At 40.9% G+C, this 19,637-nt stretch overlaps 2 protein-coding genes across 5 annotated transcripts in view; one reads left to right on the forward strand and one right to left on the reverse strand.

Annotated features, from left to right (window-relative positions):
• PPIC (peptidylprolyl isomerase C) overlaps window positions 1-3,298 on the forward strand; it is a 206,533-nt gene extending 203,235 nt beyond the window's left edge. The window contains exons 5-6 of the mRNA XM_050795564.1: window positions 616-800; window positions 2,556-3,298. Coding sequence (XP_050651521.1) covers window positions 616-800; window positions 2,556-2,684 — 314 coding nt within the window. The 3' untranslated portion in view covers window positions 2,685-3,298. The remainder of the gene's footprint in view (window positions 1-615; window positions 801-2,555) is intronic.
• SNX24 (sorting nexin 24) overlaps window positions 1-19,637 on the reverse strand; it is a 193,649-nt gene that overhangs the window by 2,222 nt on the left and 171,790 nt on the right. For 3 of the 4 annotated variants that reach the window (XM_050795565.1, XM_050795568.1, XM_050795569.1), the window contains one exon: window positions 15,309-15,372. In XM_050795565.1, the coding sequence (XP_050651522.1) occupies window positions 15,309-15,372 (64 nt within the window). Of the gene's footprint in view, window positions 1-13,822; window positions 15,373-19,637 lie in introns of those variants that run through there. The other variant, XM_050795567.1, reaches the window with a different exon arrangement.

Raw genomic sequence — 19,637 nt, forward strand, 5'->3', positions numbered from 1 at the left:
AAACACCAGCTTTAGAGTCAGAAAGTCAGATGTTCAAATTCTGCTCTGCTGTTTTCAAGTTTTGTAACCTCTGTTTTCCACTGTAAAACAGGACAGAGAATACCTACTCTTCAGGGCTGTTATGAGAATTCACTGTGGGTGTATATTGAATGCTTGGTGCATCCTGGTTGGGTGCTGAGTAACACCCAATCCTGGATAAGTCACAGGGCTGTCCTGAGCTTTCAGCCTCAGGAAACAGGTACACAGCCACTAGGATGGCTCACACACCTTTTCATCTGGCTTTAGGATGTTTTCCTGACCTTCAGTTCCTTCTTACTTCAGAGCGAAATCATGGTCCTGCTTGATCAAGGTTTGGCCCTTGTTTTGAGGCCAGAGAGCATCCCGCCATCCTGTGCCATATTTAAGGCTTTCTTTGTTCATTTTACGCCCTAGTGCCCTGCTTCCTTAAGGAGTTAATTTTATTCCCTCCTTCACTTCTCCTTATGTTTGAACATGTATTCCCCATCCCTACCTCCTATAGGGTTCCAATAACTGATTCCTCTAAGGCCTTATGAACCCTTTGAAGAGTTGACTTTTGGAAGACATCTGTTGACTCTCTTCCTTGTTTTGTCTCAGGTGTGAGCATCTATGGTGAGACATTTCCAGATGAGAACTTCAAGCTGAAGCACTATGGCATTGGGTGGGTCAGTATGGCCAATGCTGGGCCTGACACCAATGGCTCTCAGTTCTTTATCACCTTGACCAAGCCCACCTGGTTGGACGGCAAACATGTGGTATTTGGAAAAGTCATCGATGGGATGGTAAATTGATACACTTTTTTCCTTTCAAAGCTTCATATTTTTATTGAGAGTACTTTCAATAATTTATTTTAATCTTAAAATATGCTTGTTAGAGATCCATTATATAGCTGACTGGCCTCTTCAAAGGGGAATAAATTATATATGGTATGGCATTTTAATTATTAGGGTCATTGGTGCAGTAGCTAGGGACTTGACAAGGAGAAATTAAGGGCTTAAGTTGATTTATTTTACTACTTGATATAAATGTAAAGCCCTTTTTAATGGAACCAAAATATACCAGGACCCCATATATACACACAATGGGATATTATTCAGTCTTCAAAAGGAAAGATATTCTGAGGACATTATGCTAAGTGAAATAAACCAGTCATAGGAAGACAAATACTGTATGATTTCATTTATATAAAATATCTAAAGTGGTCTCATTGATAGAAACAAAAAGTAGAATGGTAGTTGCCAGGGGCTGGGGATAGGGGTAAATGGGATGTTGTATTTAATAAGGCTTTCAGTTTTGCAAGATGAAAAATTCTGGATATTTGTTGCACAACAGTGTAAATATACTCAACACCACTGCACTGTGCACTTACAAATGAGTAAGATGGCACATTTTATGTTATGTGTTTCTTACCAGAATTAAAAATAGTTAAAAACAAAGCAAAACAAAACAACCCCAGAATCCCATCTGGTTCAGCTCAGACACCCAGGTTACATTCACAGAGACATGGTACAGCAACTAAAGATTATCGAAGAGAATTTGAATCTATACTGTTGGGTCTCAAAGAATGTCAAAGCAGTCCAATTCACAACCCATAGAAACACTTCGTAACACCCTCCTTCCCTCTGTTTTTCAACATTTCTGCCTCACGGATGCCTAAAGTAGCTCTCTCAGCTCCTAAACTGGTTACTGTAAAGTCTGCCCACCCCAGGCCTGGACCATCCTTGTCTCCCTTGCCCTCTTCTAAGTTTCATTTTATTTTGTTTCCATGTGACTTATTCTGCCTCCCTCATCCAAATGTAAATAAACCAGTCTTGCTTACCGCAGTTCCTTCACAACTAACTGCTCTTCTGATTCTATCCAACACAAGTTTGGGAACTGAGCTAGTAGCCTCAAGGCTATTTGGGAAACCCACCAAAAACCTACTTTCTTGGTCCTCGACCAGTCCTAACTTCCTTCAGTGTGAACTACGGTACTGCTGGGCTTGTGAAGCCTTCCAGGGTAGAGAAAGGCGCATTCACAGCAGTGTAGGGGGCTGGTTACATTAGTATTGGGCTCAACTTATAGGTTAATGACTTGGGTCGCCTTTAAATGGACAAACCTAGAACTAGGTCCATTTCTGAATCTGCTTTCTGGCCCATACATGTGAAGACCTATTATAGCATGGAGCTGAAACTGACTCAGACTTCATGTTAACTGTTAACCAGGTGAATGGAAATGCCTTTTACTAGAGCTGGGTGTTTACAAAAACATCTACTTTTTTAGAATATAAAATGCGTATTTAAAAAGAAGTGAGGAAATATACCAGTGTGGTCTCTGAGTAAGAAGGTCATGGGTGAATTTTATTATGTTATGTTTATATTTTCTAAATATTCTAAGTTTTCTACAGTTAGCGTGCGTGATCTTAGTAGTCATAAAAAACAAACAAACCAACCTTATTTCCTTCCCACTTGGGCTTTTGGAGTTGGCTTTGGTTTAACCTTTGGATTGCTATAGCTGCTGGTCAGAATTAAACCACGTGTCTACTTTTCCCTCACCAGACAGTGGTGCACTCCATAGAGCTCCAAGCAACTGATGGGCACGACCGTCCACTCACCAACTGCTCAATTGTCAACAGTGGCAAGATAGATGTGAAAACGCCTTTTGTGGTTGAGGTCGCTGACTGGTGACACAACTGGCAGAAAACAAGGATACGCTTTGGCGGGGGGTGTGTGTGTGTGTGTGTGTGTGTGTGTGTGGCGGGGGGTGTGTGTGTGTGTGGGTGTGTGTGTGTGTGGCGGGGTGTGTGTGTGTGTGTGGCGGGGTGTGTGTGTGTGTGTGTGTGTGTGTGTGTGTGTGTGGTGTCTTTCAATTATTTGCTTTGTTTTGTTTTTTTCCTTTTTTACTTTCTATTTTCTATCCCAGATCACAGGAAAGTTATAAAAATCAAACCATCAGCCTTTAGTTTGCTTGAACTTTAGTAAACCAACTGCTTAGGGACTTTCAACTTAAATATATACACTTCCTCAAGTGGTACTATTTCTAAAGTAAAAAAACTTTGAATTGGCTATTTTTTTAATGCAATAATGTTTTTTTCTGAATTCATTATGATCCCCATATTGGGTAATGCTGAAGATTTGTCTGAAACAGATGAGGATATTGAGTTTATTATTTTGTATCCAAACAGAAATTCAGGTAAAGGGAAATTTGACTAGTGTAATCTGAGATATGTCATAGAGATTTCTTCCTAACAAAAAGGTGCTTTGCTGTTCTTTATATTAAATACTTTTTTACATAGATCAACTCTTTTTGCAATACTTCTTAAAAATGTAAAGTTCTTTAAAAAATATACAAAAATACACACACTTTAGCATTAACAATGAACAGATTAGAAAGATTTTATAAATCAAACTATAAACACAATTAGATAACTCAGAAATTATGCCCATCCACATCTCATATACTTAAGCTGATTATTTACTTATTGTTATTCAGTGTAACATTTTTAGAAAGTTATCTTGAGCCCAGTTGCAATAGGAATATTTTTTATTACTTACATAAGGGGATTAAGACTCAGGCTATAAGGTCTGGGGATGGTGGCTCACGCCTGTAATCCCAGCACTTTGGGAGGCTGACACAGGAGAATTGCTCGAGCCCAGGAGTTTGAGACCAGCCTGGGCAACAACAGTGAGACCCTGTCTCTACAAAAACCAAAATTAGCTGGTCATGTTGGTGCACATCTATAGTTCCAGTTACTCAGGAGGCTGAGGTGGGAGGATCGCTTGAGTCCAGGAGGTCAAGGCTGCAGTGAGCTGTGATTGCCCCAGGCAACAGAGTGAGACCCTGTCTCAAACAACACCACCACCACCACCACCCACTCAGGCTATATTTAAACTAGATGAGGCCAGGTGTGGTGGCACATGTCTGCAGTCCCAGCTACTGAAGAGGCTGAGGTGGGATGACTGCTGAAGCCCAGGAATTCGGGGCTATAGTGAGCTATACTGATTGGGTATCTGTACTGTTTGGCATCAATATGGTGGCCACCGGGGAGCATGGGACCACCAGGTTGCCTAAGGAGGGGTGAACTGGACCAGGCTGGAAACAGAGCAGATCAAAACTTCTGTGCTGGTCAGTAGTGGGATCATACCTGTGAATTGCCACTGCACTCCAGCCTGGGCAACATAGCAAGACCCTATCCTTTTTTAAAAAAATAACTAATGGGAAAGTGAAATTCTACTGGGGCCTTGTCATAACATACCTGGCTATAATAGAGTGTGCTTGATCTCTGTTCAGATGGGAAGTGTTGTCTGTTAGAAAACAGTGCCATTGCTTCTCATCCAGGACTCATGCAGTGAGGATCCATCTCGAGTTGTATTCTAAGAAAATTGCCTCAATGAGAGATGAATTGAGTATTCCCACTGCTGATTCGCAAATTGCTACAACACTCTTGGACAGCAATTTGTTAATTTTTTTCCAACAAATACTTTTTGAGGGTCTTTGATCTGCCAGGTACCAGTTTGACTTTTGAGGATACAACAATGGACAGAACAGGGCCTCATGGGGCTTACAGTCTAGTGGGGGAAGACAGAGAATAAACAAGGAAACAAGTACAAAGGGTGATGAGTGCTGTGAAAATATATATATATATATCTCTCCATGTCTGCTGGAGAGGCTGGGAGAGAAGCATTGTTGGAGTGCAAGGCCTCTTGGGGCCCTCTTGGTTCTCTTGGGCCTCTTGAGGGATGGCATTTGTGCTAAGGCCTGAAGGAAAGGTAGGAAGCAGCAAGAAGGGCCTTCCAGGAGGAAGGAAGAGAAAATATGAAGGTCCCAAGATAAGGATGAGGGAATTCCAGGGCAGAAGAGAAAACCAGTGTGTTAGAGCCTGGTGCGAAAAGGGGAGCGGGATGGGGGTGCGGTCACAGGTGAGGCTGAAACTGGACCAGTTTGGGCCTGGGTGCCAAGGTGTGTCTTTGGTCATGGTACACGGAAAGGTTATCTGTTTGAAGTTGGGGAGGGGCATGATGTGATCTGTGTCTAAGAATTATTATTTTATCTGCTATAAGGAGAATTTTTATAGGGGGGCTAAAAGTGGAAGCAGTCCTTATCAGGAAACCCAAACATTCATAACCTTGGAATTTCTCACTCCTGGGATTGGCTTTAGAAAGTGATCCAAAATTGTAAGGGACATGAGTGTTTCAGTCAGCCCAGCATTTAGTCTGCTTGCTCTGGTGATGGCTGCCCAATTTCTTATTTTTCTTTTGAGAAATCACATCCTTCCCTCACCTAGCTCTAGTCCTTAGGGTGAGCTGAGCCTACAGATGGGTACACACCTGGCCTGGCAGACTCATTAATTAACTCACTTGATAAATATTATCAATAATATAGGCTGGGATAGAGCTGCAAACAAATAGTGTCACCCCTTGTGGTTCCTGTGAAAGTGACAAATTATACTACATGAATATATAACACAACATCAGGAAGCAATAAGTCAGTGAAGTCAGGGAAAGCGAATAGACAGTGAAGGGGTGGTCAGTGGGGGCTGAAGGAAGTGAGGGAGCACCAAGCCGTGGGGACAGTGGGGGAACTGTGTGAAGGCAGAGGGGACAAGAACAGTGGTCATCAGTGATGGGCAGGCTGGGTGGGTTCAGGAAACAGCAAAGGGGCCAGATGAACAGAGCAAGGGAGGTGGGACAGGGAGCAGGGCTGTCCTGTTGGCCATCCAGAACATTCCCTTGCCCTGGCTCCAGTGACTGGCTCAGACCTAGGTGCTGGACCTCAGTCATGTGAATGAGCCATCATTGGATTTCCGGAATGATTGGGAAAGAGCTGCCGTCTTTCTGAAAGAGAATATAAAGGAACAGGCCTAAGAGCGAAGTCAGCACAGAAAGAAGTGGCCCAGAAGACAGAAAGGTTCCGAAAACATCATTTAGCTGCTGTGTCCAGCTGTGCCCAAAGCTAATCCACACTTAGCTTTTCGCTCTGTAAACTAATACATTTTCCTTTTTCTTAAGCCAAGGCAAACTGATTTCCTTTGACTTGCAACCTAAAGTCTTTACCAAATATAGCAATACTGAAAATTTTTTATGTGTAAAGATGTGAATTGCAGAATATTTATGATAGCAAAATACTGGGAGCAACTTCAATGTCCCAAAATGGTTGTAAAGCACACATCCCATAATAGAATAGTATGCATTCATTAAGACTGATGTTAGAGAACTGAGTAACATGAGAAAATGATTGTTTTAAAGAAAAAGCAGAAATTCTGTATGCAGCATGATCTCAATTATGTAAACACATTCTCATAAAGCAAATGCAACAAAATGCAAATTCACATAAGTAAATGCAAATGGTGGGATTTTTAAACTATATTTTTACTTTTTTTGGTTTTTAATTTTTCTCTAGCGTGCATTTCTTTTTAATAATTAGAAAAAGAAAACAATTCTTTTTAATTTTAAATGAAGATAACATGGAGGAAAAATCGGAAACAAATGACCTCTTGTACATGCAAAAGTGCTTTACATCTCAGTGTCCAAGAGCACATAGCCAGCACTCTCCCCCATGCAGAAGGACATGCGCTTTACACCACACATGCCATCTAGGTTTTCCACTACTGTGAGCATACATGATTTCTCTCTAGTGACAAGGCAAAAAGTGCTTCATTTGGGAAGTGCTGAAATTCTGAGCCCACTAGTGCACCAGTGGTAAATTATCATGTTATCTATCATGCCAGATGACCAAGAGCTAAGGACATACCCCTGCTAAAAACAGTTTATTTCTTGTACACCAAGGGTCAGGCCTCATACAGAAACCATGAGCAAACTGATGACTATGAAAATAGGAACTGTTACTTTTTATAGTCTAATGTTTTCTGCAAAAGCTTTTGAAATAAATAGTTCACTGTTTTGCAGATCACGTTACTAAAAAGAAACATTTATAGTTGTGGGCGGATGTGGAATCAGAGGAAAATTTACACTGGACACCACCACCAAGCCCAAATTATTATAATTTAGTCTTGAATCACTTTAATCAACACTTTAAAATATTTTGGTATTCTTAGCCATAATTTATTTTGTTCTCTTATAAGTGCTCTTTAGCAATTTTCTGGATCATCAAATAAGGGTTCAGTACAATTTACTTTTGGGTCAATTAGTTGGAATGACACTTTCGGAATTATCAATTACTTTATTTCTGATGAATTTTTAGGTTTTGAACAGGACTCACCAACCTCATTTCTCAGTTCAGCCGTTTTGAATTACATAAAGACAAAAACATGGCAAGGATTTTACAGCAGGAAAATGATTTGTTTTTGTTTTTCAACATTCCTATAATCCAGAGAGCTGAAGAAATCTTTGATCTAGAAAGCTTAGAAATTCAAAGCCCCCTCAACCACTGTTTTTTTTTTTTTTTTCAAATTAAGGAAGAATTAAAAACAGTATTTGTAATGGAAAATTGTGGTGCCATTAAGTACATAACGGCTTTTACTTAAGTCTGTAATTCATCTTGTGGATTTAAGATTTTGGCCAAGAGTAAGTTTTAGGTGTGATATAACATAAGTTCCTCCAAGGTTTGCTAGTGTTACTGACATTCTAGAGTGGTGGAAAAACAACTGGCATTGATGCAGAATTGGAGTGACTAGTACTAGGAATTAAGTCAGAAAAAAAGACCATCTGACAAATAGTAAGAGTTAATACAAAATTAATTTTAAAATCCCACCCTAGGCCGGGCGCTGTGGCTCATGCCTGTAGTCCCAGCACTTTGGGAGGCCGAGTCAGGCAGATCACAAGGTCAGGAGTTTGAGACCAGCCTGGCCAATATGGTGAAACCCCATCTCTACTGAAAATACAAAAATTAGCTGGGCATGGTGGTGGGCACCTGTAGTCCCAGCTACTCGAGAGGCTGAGGCAGGAGAATCACTTGAACCCAGGAGGTGGAGGTTGCAGTGAGCCGAGATTATGCCACTGCACTCCAGCCTGGGCAACAGAGTAAGACTCAGTCTCAAAAAAAAAAAAAAAAAAAAAAAAAAATTCCCACCCTAGTTAGATTAGGATGCAGAGGATTCACAGATTTGGAGGATTTGGAGGACCCAACTTACCAAAACCCCTTCTATCACCCACTTTTAAAGTTTTATTAGCAGTCAGGTACCCTTCCACCCCCATTAACTTTTCAGAGCATGTGAAGGACTTCCTTCCTGGAGCACGGTGGGCCTTCAAAGCGCTGTTAAAACTACAGTCGCCGTCTGTCCGAGGTGGTAACATTATGTCCTGTTATAGATATCCTGCATCTATTTCCAGGATCCAGATATCTCTATATGAAAATGACCCTTTTTCTTCTCTGGTCTTAAAGGACAAGCCTGCTTCTGGTGCCTTTTCTGGACACCAGGAGCTGCACTCTGACAAAATGTCCAGGGTAAAGGAGGAAGAACTGGTCAGCCTGGAGCAGAGAAACTCCAGACTTGATTTAACCATGTCTGCTTGAAGCATAGCCTCTCTTACAAAGACTTCAGAACTCCTGAATTGGCTCCAAGCCTTGTGCGAGGTGCTCTCTGCTGGCTCCAGCCCCTCGTTATCCTCCAGGCTCACTGACTTTCCTTCAGGACCTTGACTGAAGCTGTATTCTGATTTGGGGCTTTGTAACTTGCTGATGTCCCTGCAACCACCCTTCCCTTTCTCCTTTGCTTTTCCTGGCTAATTACTCCTATATTCTTTAGGTCTCAACTTCAGTGTCACTATCTCAGAGAAGGGCCCTGGCCTGCCCAAATCTAGGTATCTTACCTATGTACAAGTAAACCTCTTTATTTCCTTAATGACACTTAACACATACTTTATAATTACAATTGTTCAAGTATTTATCCAGCCAATATCACATTATTCTGTAAGTTTCATAAGGGCAAGGATTCTAGTTTACCAAGGTCGAATTTGGAAAGATACCAAGGTTTCAGAAAAACACCATGTTGCCTGCTGTGATGAAGAAAAGTTACTATACTAGGTATGAAAGTTCGTGTAAAAGATGACAATTTCTAAGTGAATGGTATCTTTTATTTTTTATTACATTTAAAATACCGTACTTATTTTGTCCAATCATCTTGATATTTGCTTGAGTTGCTGAGCACTGGACTGTTGCTTTAAAGGGTGGCTCATGTCTGAAACCCCCACTACAAAGTCACCAGCCTCTTGCAGTAGCCATGCTGGCATTGTTTGATTTTGTGCCTGCTCCTTCTAGAAGTATTGAGGTGTTTTTTTGTTTGTTTTTTTCTAATTAAAAAGAAATCGAACATTTTAAAATGCACAACATGAAAATAATTTGAAGTGCCCCAGGACTGTGGTTCTCAAACTTTATGGTGCATCAGAATCACCCGGAGGGTTAGTCAGATTTCCAGACTGCCTGATTCAGCAAGTCTGGGATAGGGCATGAAAAGTTGTACAAAGTTCCTGGGTGATGCTGATGCTACTGGTTCAGAGTCCACACTTATTTTTTTTTTTTTTTGAGACGGAGTCTTGCTCTGTCGTCCAGCCTGGAGTGCAGTGGCCGGATGGCAGCTCACTGCAAGCTCCGCCTCCCGGGTTTACGCCATTCTCCTGCCTCAGCCTCCTGAGTAGCTGGGACTACAGGCGCCAGCCACCTCGCCCGGCTAGTTTTTTGTATTTTTAGTAGAGACGGGGTTTCACCGTGTTAGCCAGGATGGTCTCAATTTCCTGACCTCGTGATCCGCCCGTCTCGGCCTCCCAAAGTGCTGGGATTACAGGCTTGAGCCACCGCGCCCGGCCCCAGAGTCCACACTTTGAAAACCACTGCCCTGGGGTGTCACAAAGCTATGGTTTGTAATCACTGAATTAGCTTAGGTATTTGTAAAAAGAATACACATTTAAGAGATCATCCAAATATGTAGTTACATAATCCATTAACCACTCTGTGTCAGACTGGTGAGCAAACTATAGACAGTCACTGTTTTCAGAACAAGGAGGACGTAACAAATCACAATTGGAATCTGGGAAGATGTTAGCTGGTCCTGATTTCAAGGTCATTTACTCAAAGCACAGTTCTGAAACCCCTGCTACAGAATTTGCAGCCAGCACTGAACTGGGGGCCAGAACATAGGCTGCCATCCCCTCACCCATTCAACAGTTGTTCTTAACACTGGCTCTGGGTCTCGCACTGGAGAAACCGTCCACAAGTCAGATGCTACCCCTGCTCTGATGGAGTTCACATTCTTTGAAGGAGAAAGGCAGTAACAAGTACACAAATAAACAGGATAACTTCAGATGGTCATAGCAGCTCTGAAGGAAGTAACAATAGAATAATGGTTTGGAGTGGGGCCTAGGGTGCTACTTTAGATGGGTGACTGAAGAGGAACTCTTTGAAAAGGTGACATTTAAGCTGGTACCTAATGGGTAAGAATGAGCCAGCTTTTGAAGAGGGATGAAAAGGGTTTCAGGCAGAGACTGGTAGGTCCAAAGGTCTTGTGGAGAGACCAAGGTTGGCATGTTCTAGGAACTGAAAGGCCACTGTTGCCAGTGAGCACCTGTAGGAAGAATGTAGGAAGAATTTAGAGAGGGCAGCAGAAATTTAAATGTTTTTCTTAGTGGGAATGGAATCTACTGGAGAACTTTGAGCAAGAAAGTGATGTGATCTGATCAACATTTTAAAAAGATCACCTTGGTTATTGTGTCAAGAATGGACTGCAGTAAAAATGAAATCAGAGAGCCCTGGGAGGAGGCTGCTGCTAGCACGGAGCTTTGTTTAATCAAGTGAGATTGGAAAGCACTTTGCAATTTATAACATTGTGGAAATATTAGCAGCTATTGCAATACTAGTTCTTTCTGACTTAAGCATTCATGTCTGGTTCGGAATTGCACATAGGCCACACAACTATAATCCCAGCACTTTGGGAGGCTGAGATGGGAGGATTGCTTGAGCCCAGGAGTTCAAGACTAGCCTGGGCAACATGGTGAAACCCTGTCTCTACAGAAAATACTAAGATATATATGTATATTATATATATCATAAGATCTGTCTCTCTCTCTCTCTTAGCTGGGCGTAGTGGCATGTGCCTGTAGTCCCAGCTACTTTGTATGCTGAGGTGGGATGATTGCTTGTTTCCAGGAGGTGGAGACTGTAGTGAGCCGAGATCATGACACTGTACTCCGGCCTGGGTGACAGCGGGAGACCCCGTCTCCAAAAAAACACATAAATACAATTCTATTGTGAGGCTGATTAGGGAGTGGATTCGCCCAAGCTCTGTAGATGAAAGATTCAAATCCAGATCCCTTATTAACTGGTATCCTTGGTCAAGTTATTTCACTTCTCTAAGCTTCCTTTTTCTCACTATAATGTGGAATAAGAATACACACATCTTTAAAGATGTTGTGAAGCTTCAATGAGATAGTCCATGAACACGATTTAGCCCAGTGCCTCTTGACCCCTAAACTAGTCTTCATTCATGTTAGCTACTATTTTTATTAATGGCTCTGATCTTCAATTTCTTCTTCAATAAAATGGGGCACTAAAAACTACTCCGTAAAGAACTTAACGTGATAAAATATGCAAAACCCTAGTCCAACAACATATGACATCCAGTAGAAACTCAGTACATAGGAGTACATAGGAGTATCTAAATGACGTAGAATATTGTAGCTAGGGACACCAATGATGTTGCTGTAACTACTGTTAAGTATAATGAAGACAGAAAATGGTTCACATTCTATAGACCAGATTTACAATCACACTCTTAGGACACAAATTTTTTTTCTAGTAAATTAGGTGTATTCCAATGACTTAACATATATAATATGCCCTCCTTCCCATCACACAAAAATAGATGCCCCTTCGCCCTCATCAGAATCCAGTCTGTCACTATGTATCTGCACAGACAGAAAACAAACGTTGCAGACATTTTGGTTTTGAGTTAGTGCCTGCTACTTCCCTGGTTTCAAAATCTGCTGAATTCAAAATCTGTAATTATCATCAAGAATAAAAACCAAAACAAAGCCAAAATGAAAATGATTACTTGCAAGGAGCAGAGAGACTGGAGGAAAATAGCCTTAATCACTGAACTTTATGTCCAATTCATTAAGATGAAAAAACCCTTCCTAGTAAATGACCAACAATTCCAGAAAGCAAGGATTACATCTGTATTCTTTAGGTAATTAACACAGTGCCTTAATCCAGTGGGGGAACCCAAATGCATTTCATTGAACAAACGAGTGAATGAATGAATATACAACTTCCCAATTATGTATAGGGCATCTATTGAGACCACTACCCAAACTTGTCCTTCCTGCTTCTGCAGAGTCTCTTTCTGTGGCCTCATATAACACCCCCAAGTGTTGAACAGATGTTCTCTTGGTACTGGATTCTGAAGGACTTACAAAAGTCAATAAATAATTCAAGGAGATGGCTAAAGGGTAGGTCATAAACCATCTCCCTCAATTGGTGGTCACTAATACAGGTGTGTACCAGAGTCAACTCGGTGGTGTTTTTAACTACCCAAGGACAGGTCTCTGGCCAGATTTATTGATTCAGAATCCCAACTGATTCTGATGCAAATCTCTGGTTTAGAACTACTGTTTTAGGATTGTAGAGGTTGCCAGGGATGTGAGACCACTAACTGGTACGTGTGCCAAAAGCTCTCCTGCACCCCATGACAGACAGTGTTACTTGATCACTACACCCTTATTCTCTGAGCCTGCACTCATTCAAAAGCCTTTATTGTTTTTACTGTGGTAAGATATACATGACATAAAATTTATTTTAACCATTTTTAGTGTATAATACTATGGCATTAAGTACATTACCTTGTTAAGCAACAATCACCACCGTCCAGCTCCAGAACGTTTTCATCTTCCCCAGCTGAAACCTATTAAACACTAATTCCCCATTTCCTCTTTTCCCCCAGCCTCTGTCAACCAAAGTTCCACTTTCTGTCTCTATAAATTTGACTATTCTAGATACTTCATAGAAATGGAATCATACAGTATTTGCTTTTTTGTGACTGGCTTATGTCTCTGAATGTCTTCAAGGTTCATCTATGTTGCAGCATGTGTCAGAATTTCCTTTTCATACATTCTTCCATCACTGGACACTTGGGTTGTTTCCACCTTTTGGCTACTATGAATATATGCTATGAACATGGATAAATGTATTAGTCCGTTCTCACATTTCTATAAAGGACTGCCCAAGACTGAGTAATTTATAAAGGAAAGAAGTTTAATTGACTCACAGTTCCACATGGCTGGGGAGGCCTCAGGAAACTTACAATCATGGCAGAAGGGGAAGCAAACACATCCTTCTTCACATGATGGCAGGAAGGAGAGGTGCCAAGCAAAAGGGGGAAAAGACCCTTATAAAACCATCGGATCTCATGAGAACTCACTCACTATCATAAGAACAGCAGCATGGGGGTAACTGCCCCCATGAGTCAATTACCTCCCAGCAGGTCCCTCCGACGACCTGCGGTCATTATGGGAACTACGATCAATTCAAGATGAGATTTGGTTGGGGACACAGCCAAACCATTATACAAATAGCTGTTTGAGTCCCTGCTTTCTTCTTTTAGGTATATATCCAGAAGTGGAAGTGCTGAATCACATAGCAATTCAATGCCTAATTTTTTGAAGAAGTTATACCATTTCCCACAGAGGCTGCAACCATTTCACACTTCCACAAGCAATGTACAGTTACAAGGGTTCTAATTTCTCCTCCTCCTCTTATCATATTAGAAATAAACATCTATGTGAATGTGTGAGAGGTTTTGTGTGTGCATATGTGTGTGTGTGTGTAGACAGATACAAACCACGTTTCCAATGAAATCTTAGGAGCAGAAGACAAACTCCCTTGTTCTTTGTTTTTATTTAACTCCAAATAGCTAATAACATAAAAACATTAAAAAAAATCTCCAATACCCGACTATTAAGTTATTTTTGGTTGACAACACTTGATTATTTTGTTCTTGCTTGTTTTCAACATGTAGTAACAGAATCTATAATAACTTTAAAAGTTTGCAGCAGGCTTAAAACCTGAATATTTAGATCCTAATCAAAAACCATGATGTAGTTATTAGTTTTGATTTTAAATACTTGCCCCCCACAGAACTTATTAAAATGAATAACCATAAATAGGCTAGCTATTAATTAGATCTCAATGAAATGCCCACATATAGCACATACATATAGGTAGTACATATGCTTTTATCCTTTACTACTCAAAGTATGATGTACAGAGGAATTATATCATAAACACCTTTAACTTACATTAACTCAACACATGAGGTCAGTGAAAAGGAAGCCATAAGGAAAATAACATGAAATCCTGTGGTGATCCCACCTATGATGAATGCACACCCTCAAGGAAACCCAGGTGGGTGCTGTCTATCCGCTGGGTGGGTGCTTCGCTCCTTGTCAGTTCACATCTGCCACTAGCGGGGCAAGCATCTTGCAAGGCTATGATTCTAGTGTTAAAAGGTATGTGCTTTTTTTTTTTTTTTTTTTTTTTTTTTTTTTTTTTTTAACAAAATGACCCCTAAACAAACACCAACAACTCCACTTGATTTTCAAACAAAGAAACAGTCTTTTTTTCCAACATGGGGGGGAAAAGCTACTTGTAGTGGATGTACAGGTTTCCAACATGGCACCCTTCTAAAGGGCTTTCAAGGATCATCCTAATAGCCCATTTTACCTATGTACTGACCTTGGAAGCTAACCCCTGAGTATGATGCAACTCCACTCTAATGTAAATTAAAATGCCATGATCTTTAAAAATGCCATAATATTGTCAGTATAATTTAACTTCCAGTTTAGTTCCATCTTCACATTTAGCAGTGTGTGTCTGTGACCGTCTCCTGGTGCCAGCATTTCAGAATGTACTATCACTGGCTGAGAAAATCTCATGGTGAGAAGAGTAGTGTGTCATAAGATCTGAACAAAAAAGCTACCAAAGTTGATCAGTCTCAGTATGATTCAGGATATGATTTCCAATTAGCAAATGGTGCAACTGAAGCAGAGAGTAGCTTTGTTTTGCTACACTCAGTGCTCCCAGGAATATCCTGTGGCCTCCTTTTCGTGGGTTTCTATGCTGGCAGTTACACTCTACTTCTTAAACACTTGGCCTTAGACTGACCACCGCCCTGGTTCAGTTTCTATTTTTAAGAGCACCGTTCTAATGGAAATGTCCCTGCCCTGAATTAAGCTGGGACTGTACACTTTACCACTAGCTAGAGCTGTTATATATCATAGCGTTTAGATTAATTTGGTAAGTATTGATTTCCTTGACTGTGACTTCGAAACTTGCTTCTGCTTCTTTTAGCCATGTAGGATTTCTACCTGGGGTGTAGATGAGGGTAAAATATCCCATGGAGGACTCCTTCAATAACCACATTTGGAAAATCTGGAAAAAAAAAAAAGAAAGAAAGAAAAACTGCTTGTCTTATGTGAAACAATAATTGCATTTTGTAGAATGGAACAAGGCAAGGCTTACGGTAAACACAGGAATCTGCATCGCCAGGCGTTTGCCTGGTTGAGGATGTGCTATCAGTCATGCTGCTTCAGCCTAAAGCCACTTGAGCGCACCACCAGGCGCGGCAGGAATGTGCGGCCAGATTTGTAGCTTATTGATTTAAGGGATGTTCTAATGGTTAATGCTGCTGGGCCTCAGCTCTTTATCTGAATGTTTTCTCACGAGGAAGATGGATTACACTGGCAATTCAATTTCTAACAAAATCTCAATATACTTGAAGGAATTCCAAGATTTCTACTGGGAATACCTCACTGCAGTTTTTCCATTGTGGTTTACAGTGCATTTAGTCCAAGTTGTCTTGAGTCTACTTGTTCTATTAGACTAGCTTCGAAAGAGAGCAGTAAGATGGGGGTCTGTCTTCCTAACTTAAAAGGGCAAATTTCCAACAGAAGCCATCCTGCCAAACTTGAAAACATAGCTACATTATTATAGGAGATAGGAAGGGAGGCCAGGGGTGCAGAGTATATTCTACTACATTCCAGTCATTAGAGTAGGTAAAATGTGAATGGATTACTTGAATGGGAACCAATCTATCTCATGGTTCAGAAGTTTAATTTTTAAACTTTATTCTGTACATAATGACATCCAGGAACTATCCTAAAGCTGAACACTTTAAAGAAATATAGTTATTACCTAAGAAAATAAAAGTGGTCCAATATTTTAAGAAAAAAAAAATGTACATCAAACCTCTATTGTCAACTGTGTAAATAAAATCATTTACTAGGGGATTACTGCCTCATCAGAGGAGGCAGAAAGGCTCTCAGAGGCTAGGGGTAGGCAGAGGGAGCTAGCCAGGTGGAAAGTCTGTGGCCAGAGGGAGCCTGGAGGGTTCAGAGACCTAAATGAAGGCCAACGTAGCGAAAGAAGCGGGAATGAGGAGGCTGGAGGGCCCGGGGTGCCCAATGATACCTGGGAAGAACAGATAGGAATTCTGGCTTTATCTAAAACTCAATGGGAAGCTATTGAGGGAGTTTAAGCAGAGTGGGACAGAGTAGAATTGTGTTTTGAAAAACATGATTCTGGCTGCCAACTAGAGAATGGACTGGAGCAAGTTCAAAGCAGACACAAGGAGATCAGTTCGGAGACTACTGCAGTAGTTCGCGAGGGCAATGTGGCAGCCCAAACGAGGTTGAGGATGGAGAACCATGGAGGAATTCTAGAGAAATGAAGGGCGGGACCAAGTGACGGGTTAGATGTGGTTAGTGAGGGAAGGGGTGAAATCAAGCATGCCTCTTGGGTTTCTGGCTTGCATAATCACAGGGTGGTGGGAGAAGACCCAGAATAGGAGTAAAACAGAAGATCATCACCTTGGTCTGGAACTTGTGTTTGAGGCATCCGTGAGACTTGCCAAAGGGGAAGTCAAGAAGTGATAGAATGTGGTGACCAGTTTACCTCAACAAGTATTTATTGAGAGGCCTCTGTGTCCTGGATTGGCCATGTAATAGCTGTGTGACCTTAGGTGAGTTATTGAACATCTCTGTGCCTCTCTTTCCTCAACTGTGAAATAGATTTCATAATAGTATCTACCTTATAGGCTGTTTTAAAAATTGGGGAGACAAGTGAATGAGCACACAAAATAATGTCTTAGAAAATCTCCAACACATGAATATCCAGTTATTTTTGGTTGATGACACTTGATTTTTCAGGGCATGCCTTTCCCCAACATGAAGTAATGGTTTTTCATGAAATATATCTTTGAAAGCTTGTGATAGGCCTTACACATGTATATTTAGAGCCCAATAAAAACCAATAATTTAGCTAAGCTAATTTTAATTCTAATTGTATTTCTCCCACATAGAAGGGTATTAAAATCAATTGCCACAAATAGAGCTGTTGGTTAATTTTCTAAAAGATACCCAAAAATGGCATATTACATGAAGGTGGAAGACATGCCTTTATTCTTTGCCACTCACAATATAGAAGTTGATTTGAAGGTCAGTGAAATTACATCGTAAGTATATTTAGCTTAAAAGGATTCAACTAAATAAGTTAAGCAAAAAAGACATAAAGGAAAATAACATTACATACTGTGGGTAACTCTATCACGATGGTAATATGTCAAGCAGTGACAAGAACAGGGCAAGGAGGAAAATACAGCAGGGCATGGGCTGGAGAAGGCCCAGAGACAGGGAAGTGAGGGAAGAACCTGAGTGATGGTGCCATTTGGGTGACGACTTACAGGAAGGGACAAAGCAGACCTCTGGGAGGGTGTCTGGGAGAAGGGCATTCCCGGCAGGGGGGACAGCAAGTGCTAAGGCTCTGTATGTATGTCCACCAAGAGCTGAACATATGCTAGATGCTGGGGATTTAGAGGACAAAGACAAAGAACAAAGATAAGATAGTGACCATTACTATAAAGGAAGCAAATAGGGTTCTCTGACAAAAAGTGAATGGGATGGAGGTGTTTTAAAGCAAGGTCCACCAACTAGTGATCAGAAATAACATAATCAGGGTTTTGGTTTGTTTTCTCATCTGTTCCACTCTACTTTAAACTGCGGATTTTGGCTTCATCATATGCATGATTTACTACAATGTCCATTATTGCCAGCATTACTCAGTAAACTGTTCTTGCCTTTGATTCCCATTGAGAGGTGATGAGAAGGAAGGTGATGTAGGGCAGGTTTTGTTGTTATTTTTGTTGGGTTTTGCTTATTTAATGAACATATATTGTGAATGGGTAGAGGGGCTTGTGGAGAGGGAGAATCAGCACAGGCTCTCTGAAGCTGTGGCATTCAATGTGAGCCCTGGAAGATGAGAGGCAGCTGGCTATGGGATGGAGAAAAGAAGGCTCAAGGTGGAGGAAACAGCACACCTGAGGCCCAGAAAGAATTCCAGGGTGGCTAGGGCAGAGTGTATGAGGAGGTCCAGTAGGAACATGAGCCTGGGGCAGCTCACAGAGGGCCTTACAAACAAACCACAGGTAAGAGTCTGGAGCTCCCAGGAGAGAGTTGAGATGGAAATACAACATTGTGACTCAGGTGCACACACACGGTAGGCAGGCCACACACAAGGAGATATCTGAAAGAAAGTGTAGTGAGAAGAGGAGAAGGTCTATGACAGCATTCTGGTCAGCTGCTATAGAGTGGAAGGAAGTGGGAGAGCCAAGGGGAGACATTGTTTGAAGGAGTAGAAACCGATCAACATGTCTAAAGTACATGACAGGCCAAGGAAGATGAGGACTGAAAAATATCCATGGGTTTTAGCCACACTGAAATCACTGGGGACTTTGGCAAGAGTTGTTTTGAGTTTCCTGGAAAATCAAATCAAAGACCAAAAAGCAAATGCTTTTCAATCTGTTAAGAGAGTACTCTCCTGATTTCTGATGTTAAAAGCTAAGAGATATTTGATTATTAGTATTTTATAAGAGGATAATCTTTGAAGACAGACACTCCTCTGACTTTGTAGGGGGTCGGGGTCAGTACATCTGTGAAGAAATTTCCATATGCAATATCCTCTGGAATAATAACCTTAATATCTTGCTAAGAGGCATCATAACAAAAATGTGACACAAGTAAAGTTTCTCTTTAAATTAAAAGCTGAAGATTTGCAAGAATATATATCATTAGTATAACACTTCTAAGATAACAAGGATCTGATTCATGAAACTGGATTGGTCAAAATTCCAAGAAAACAGATCTGGTGACTGGTCCTCCCATACCTCCCATCCCATCCATCAAACCTGTGATTCACTTATTCTCAAACAGGAGTTCCCTTATTTTGCAAGTCTTCATCCATATTACCATGCTACCAATGATACATATGTTTTACTCTTTCCAGCTCAAGACATTTACCCCTGAGGTTCCTTCCAAGAAAGTTCTTCCTGTTCTTCACTGTCAAGCCAGGCATAGAGCACATGGTAGGCACTGCTCAATAAGCTGGATGAGTTGGATTTAAAGGTCATAAAATATGTTCCCTCTTCTATCAAGCATCCTGGCTATTCTAGTCTACAGTAACCAGTTTACTGTCTACACTTCCGCAGGAATTTCAGTCAGATGCATGACATATCTGAGCATAAACAATACATGGAAAAAGTGCTTGTGGAGCCATTTTTCAAAGATAATATGAATAATTTATAAAACATTTAATCTATATTAGGTTGCATTATTAATATTTGTTAAATATGATATTTTAACACG

This window comes from Macaca thibetana, chromosome 6 (assembly GCF_024542745.1).
Source record: "Macaca thibetana thibetana isolate TM-01 chromosome 6, ASM2454274v1, whole genome shotgun sequence".
Classification (NCBI taxonomy): domain Eukaryota; kingdom Metazoa; phylum Chordata; class Mammalia; order Primates; family Cercopithecidae; genus Macaca; species Macaca thibetana.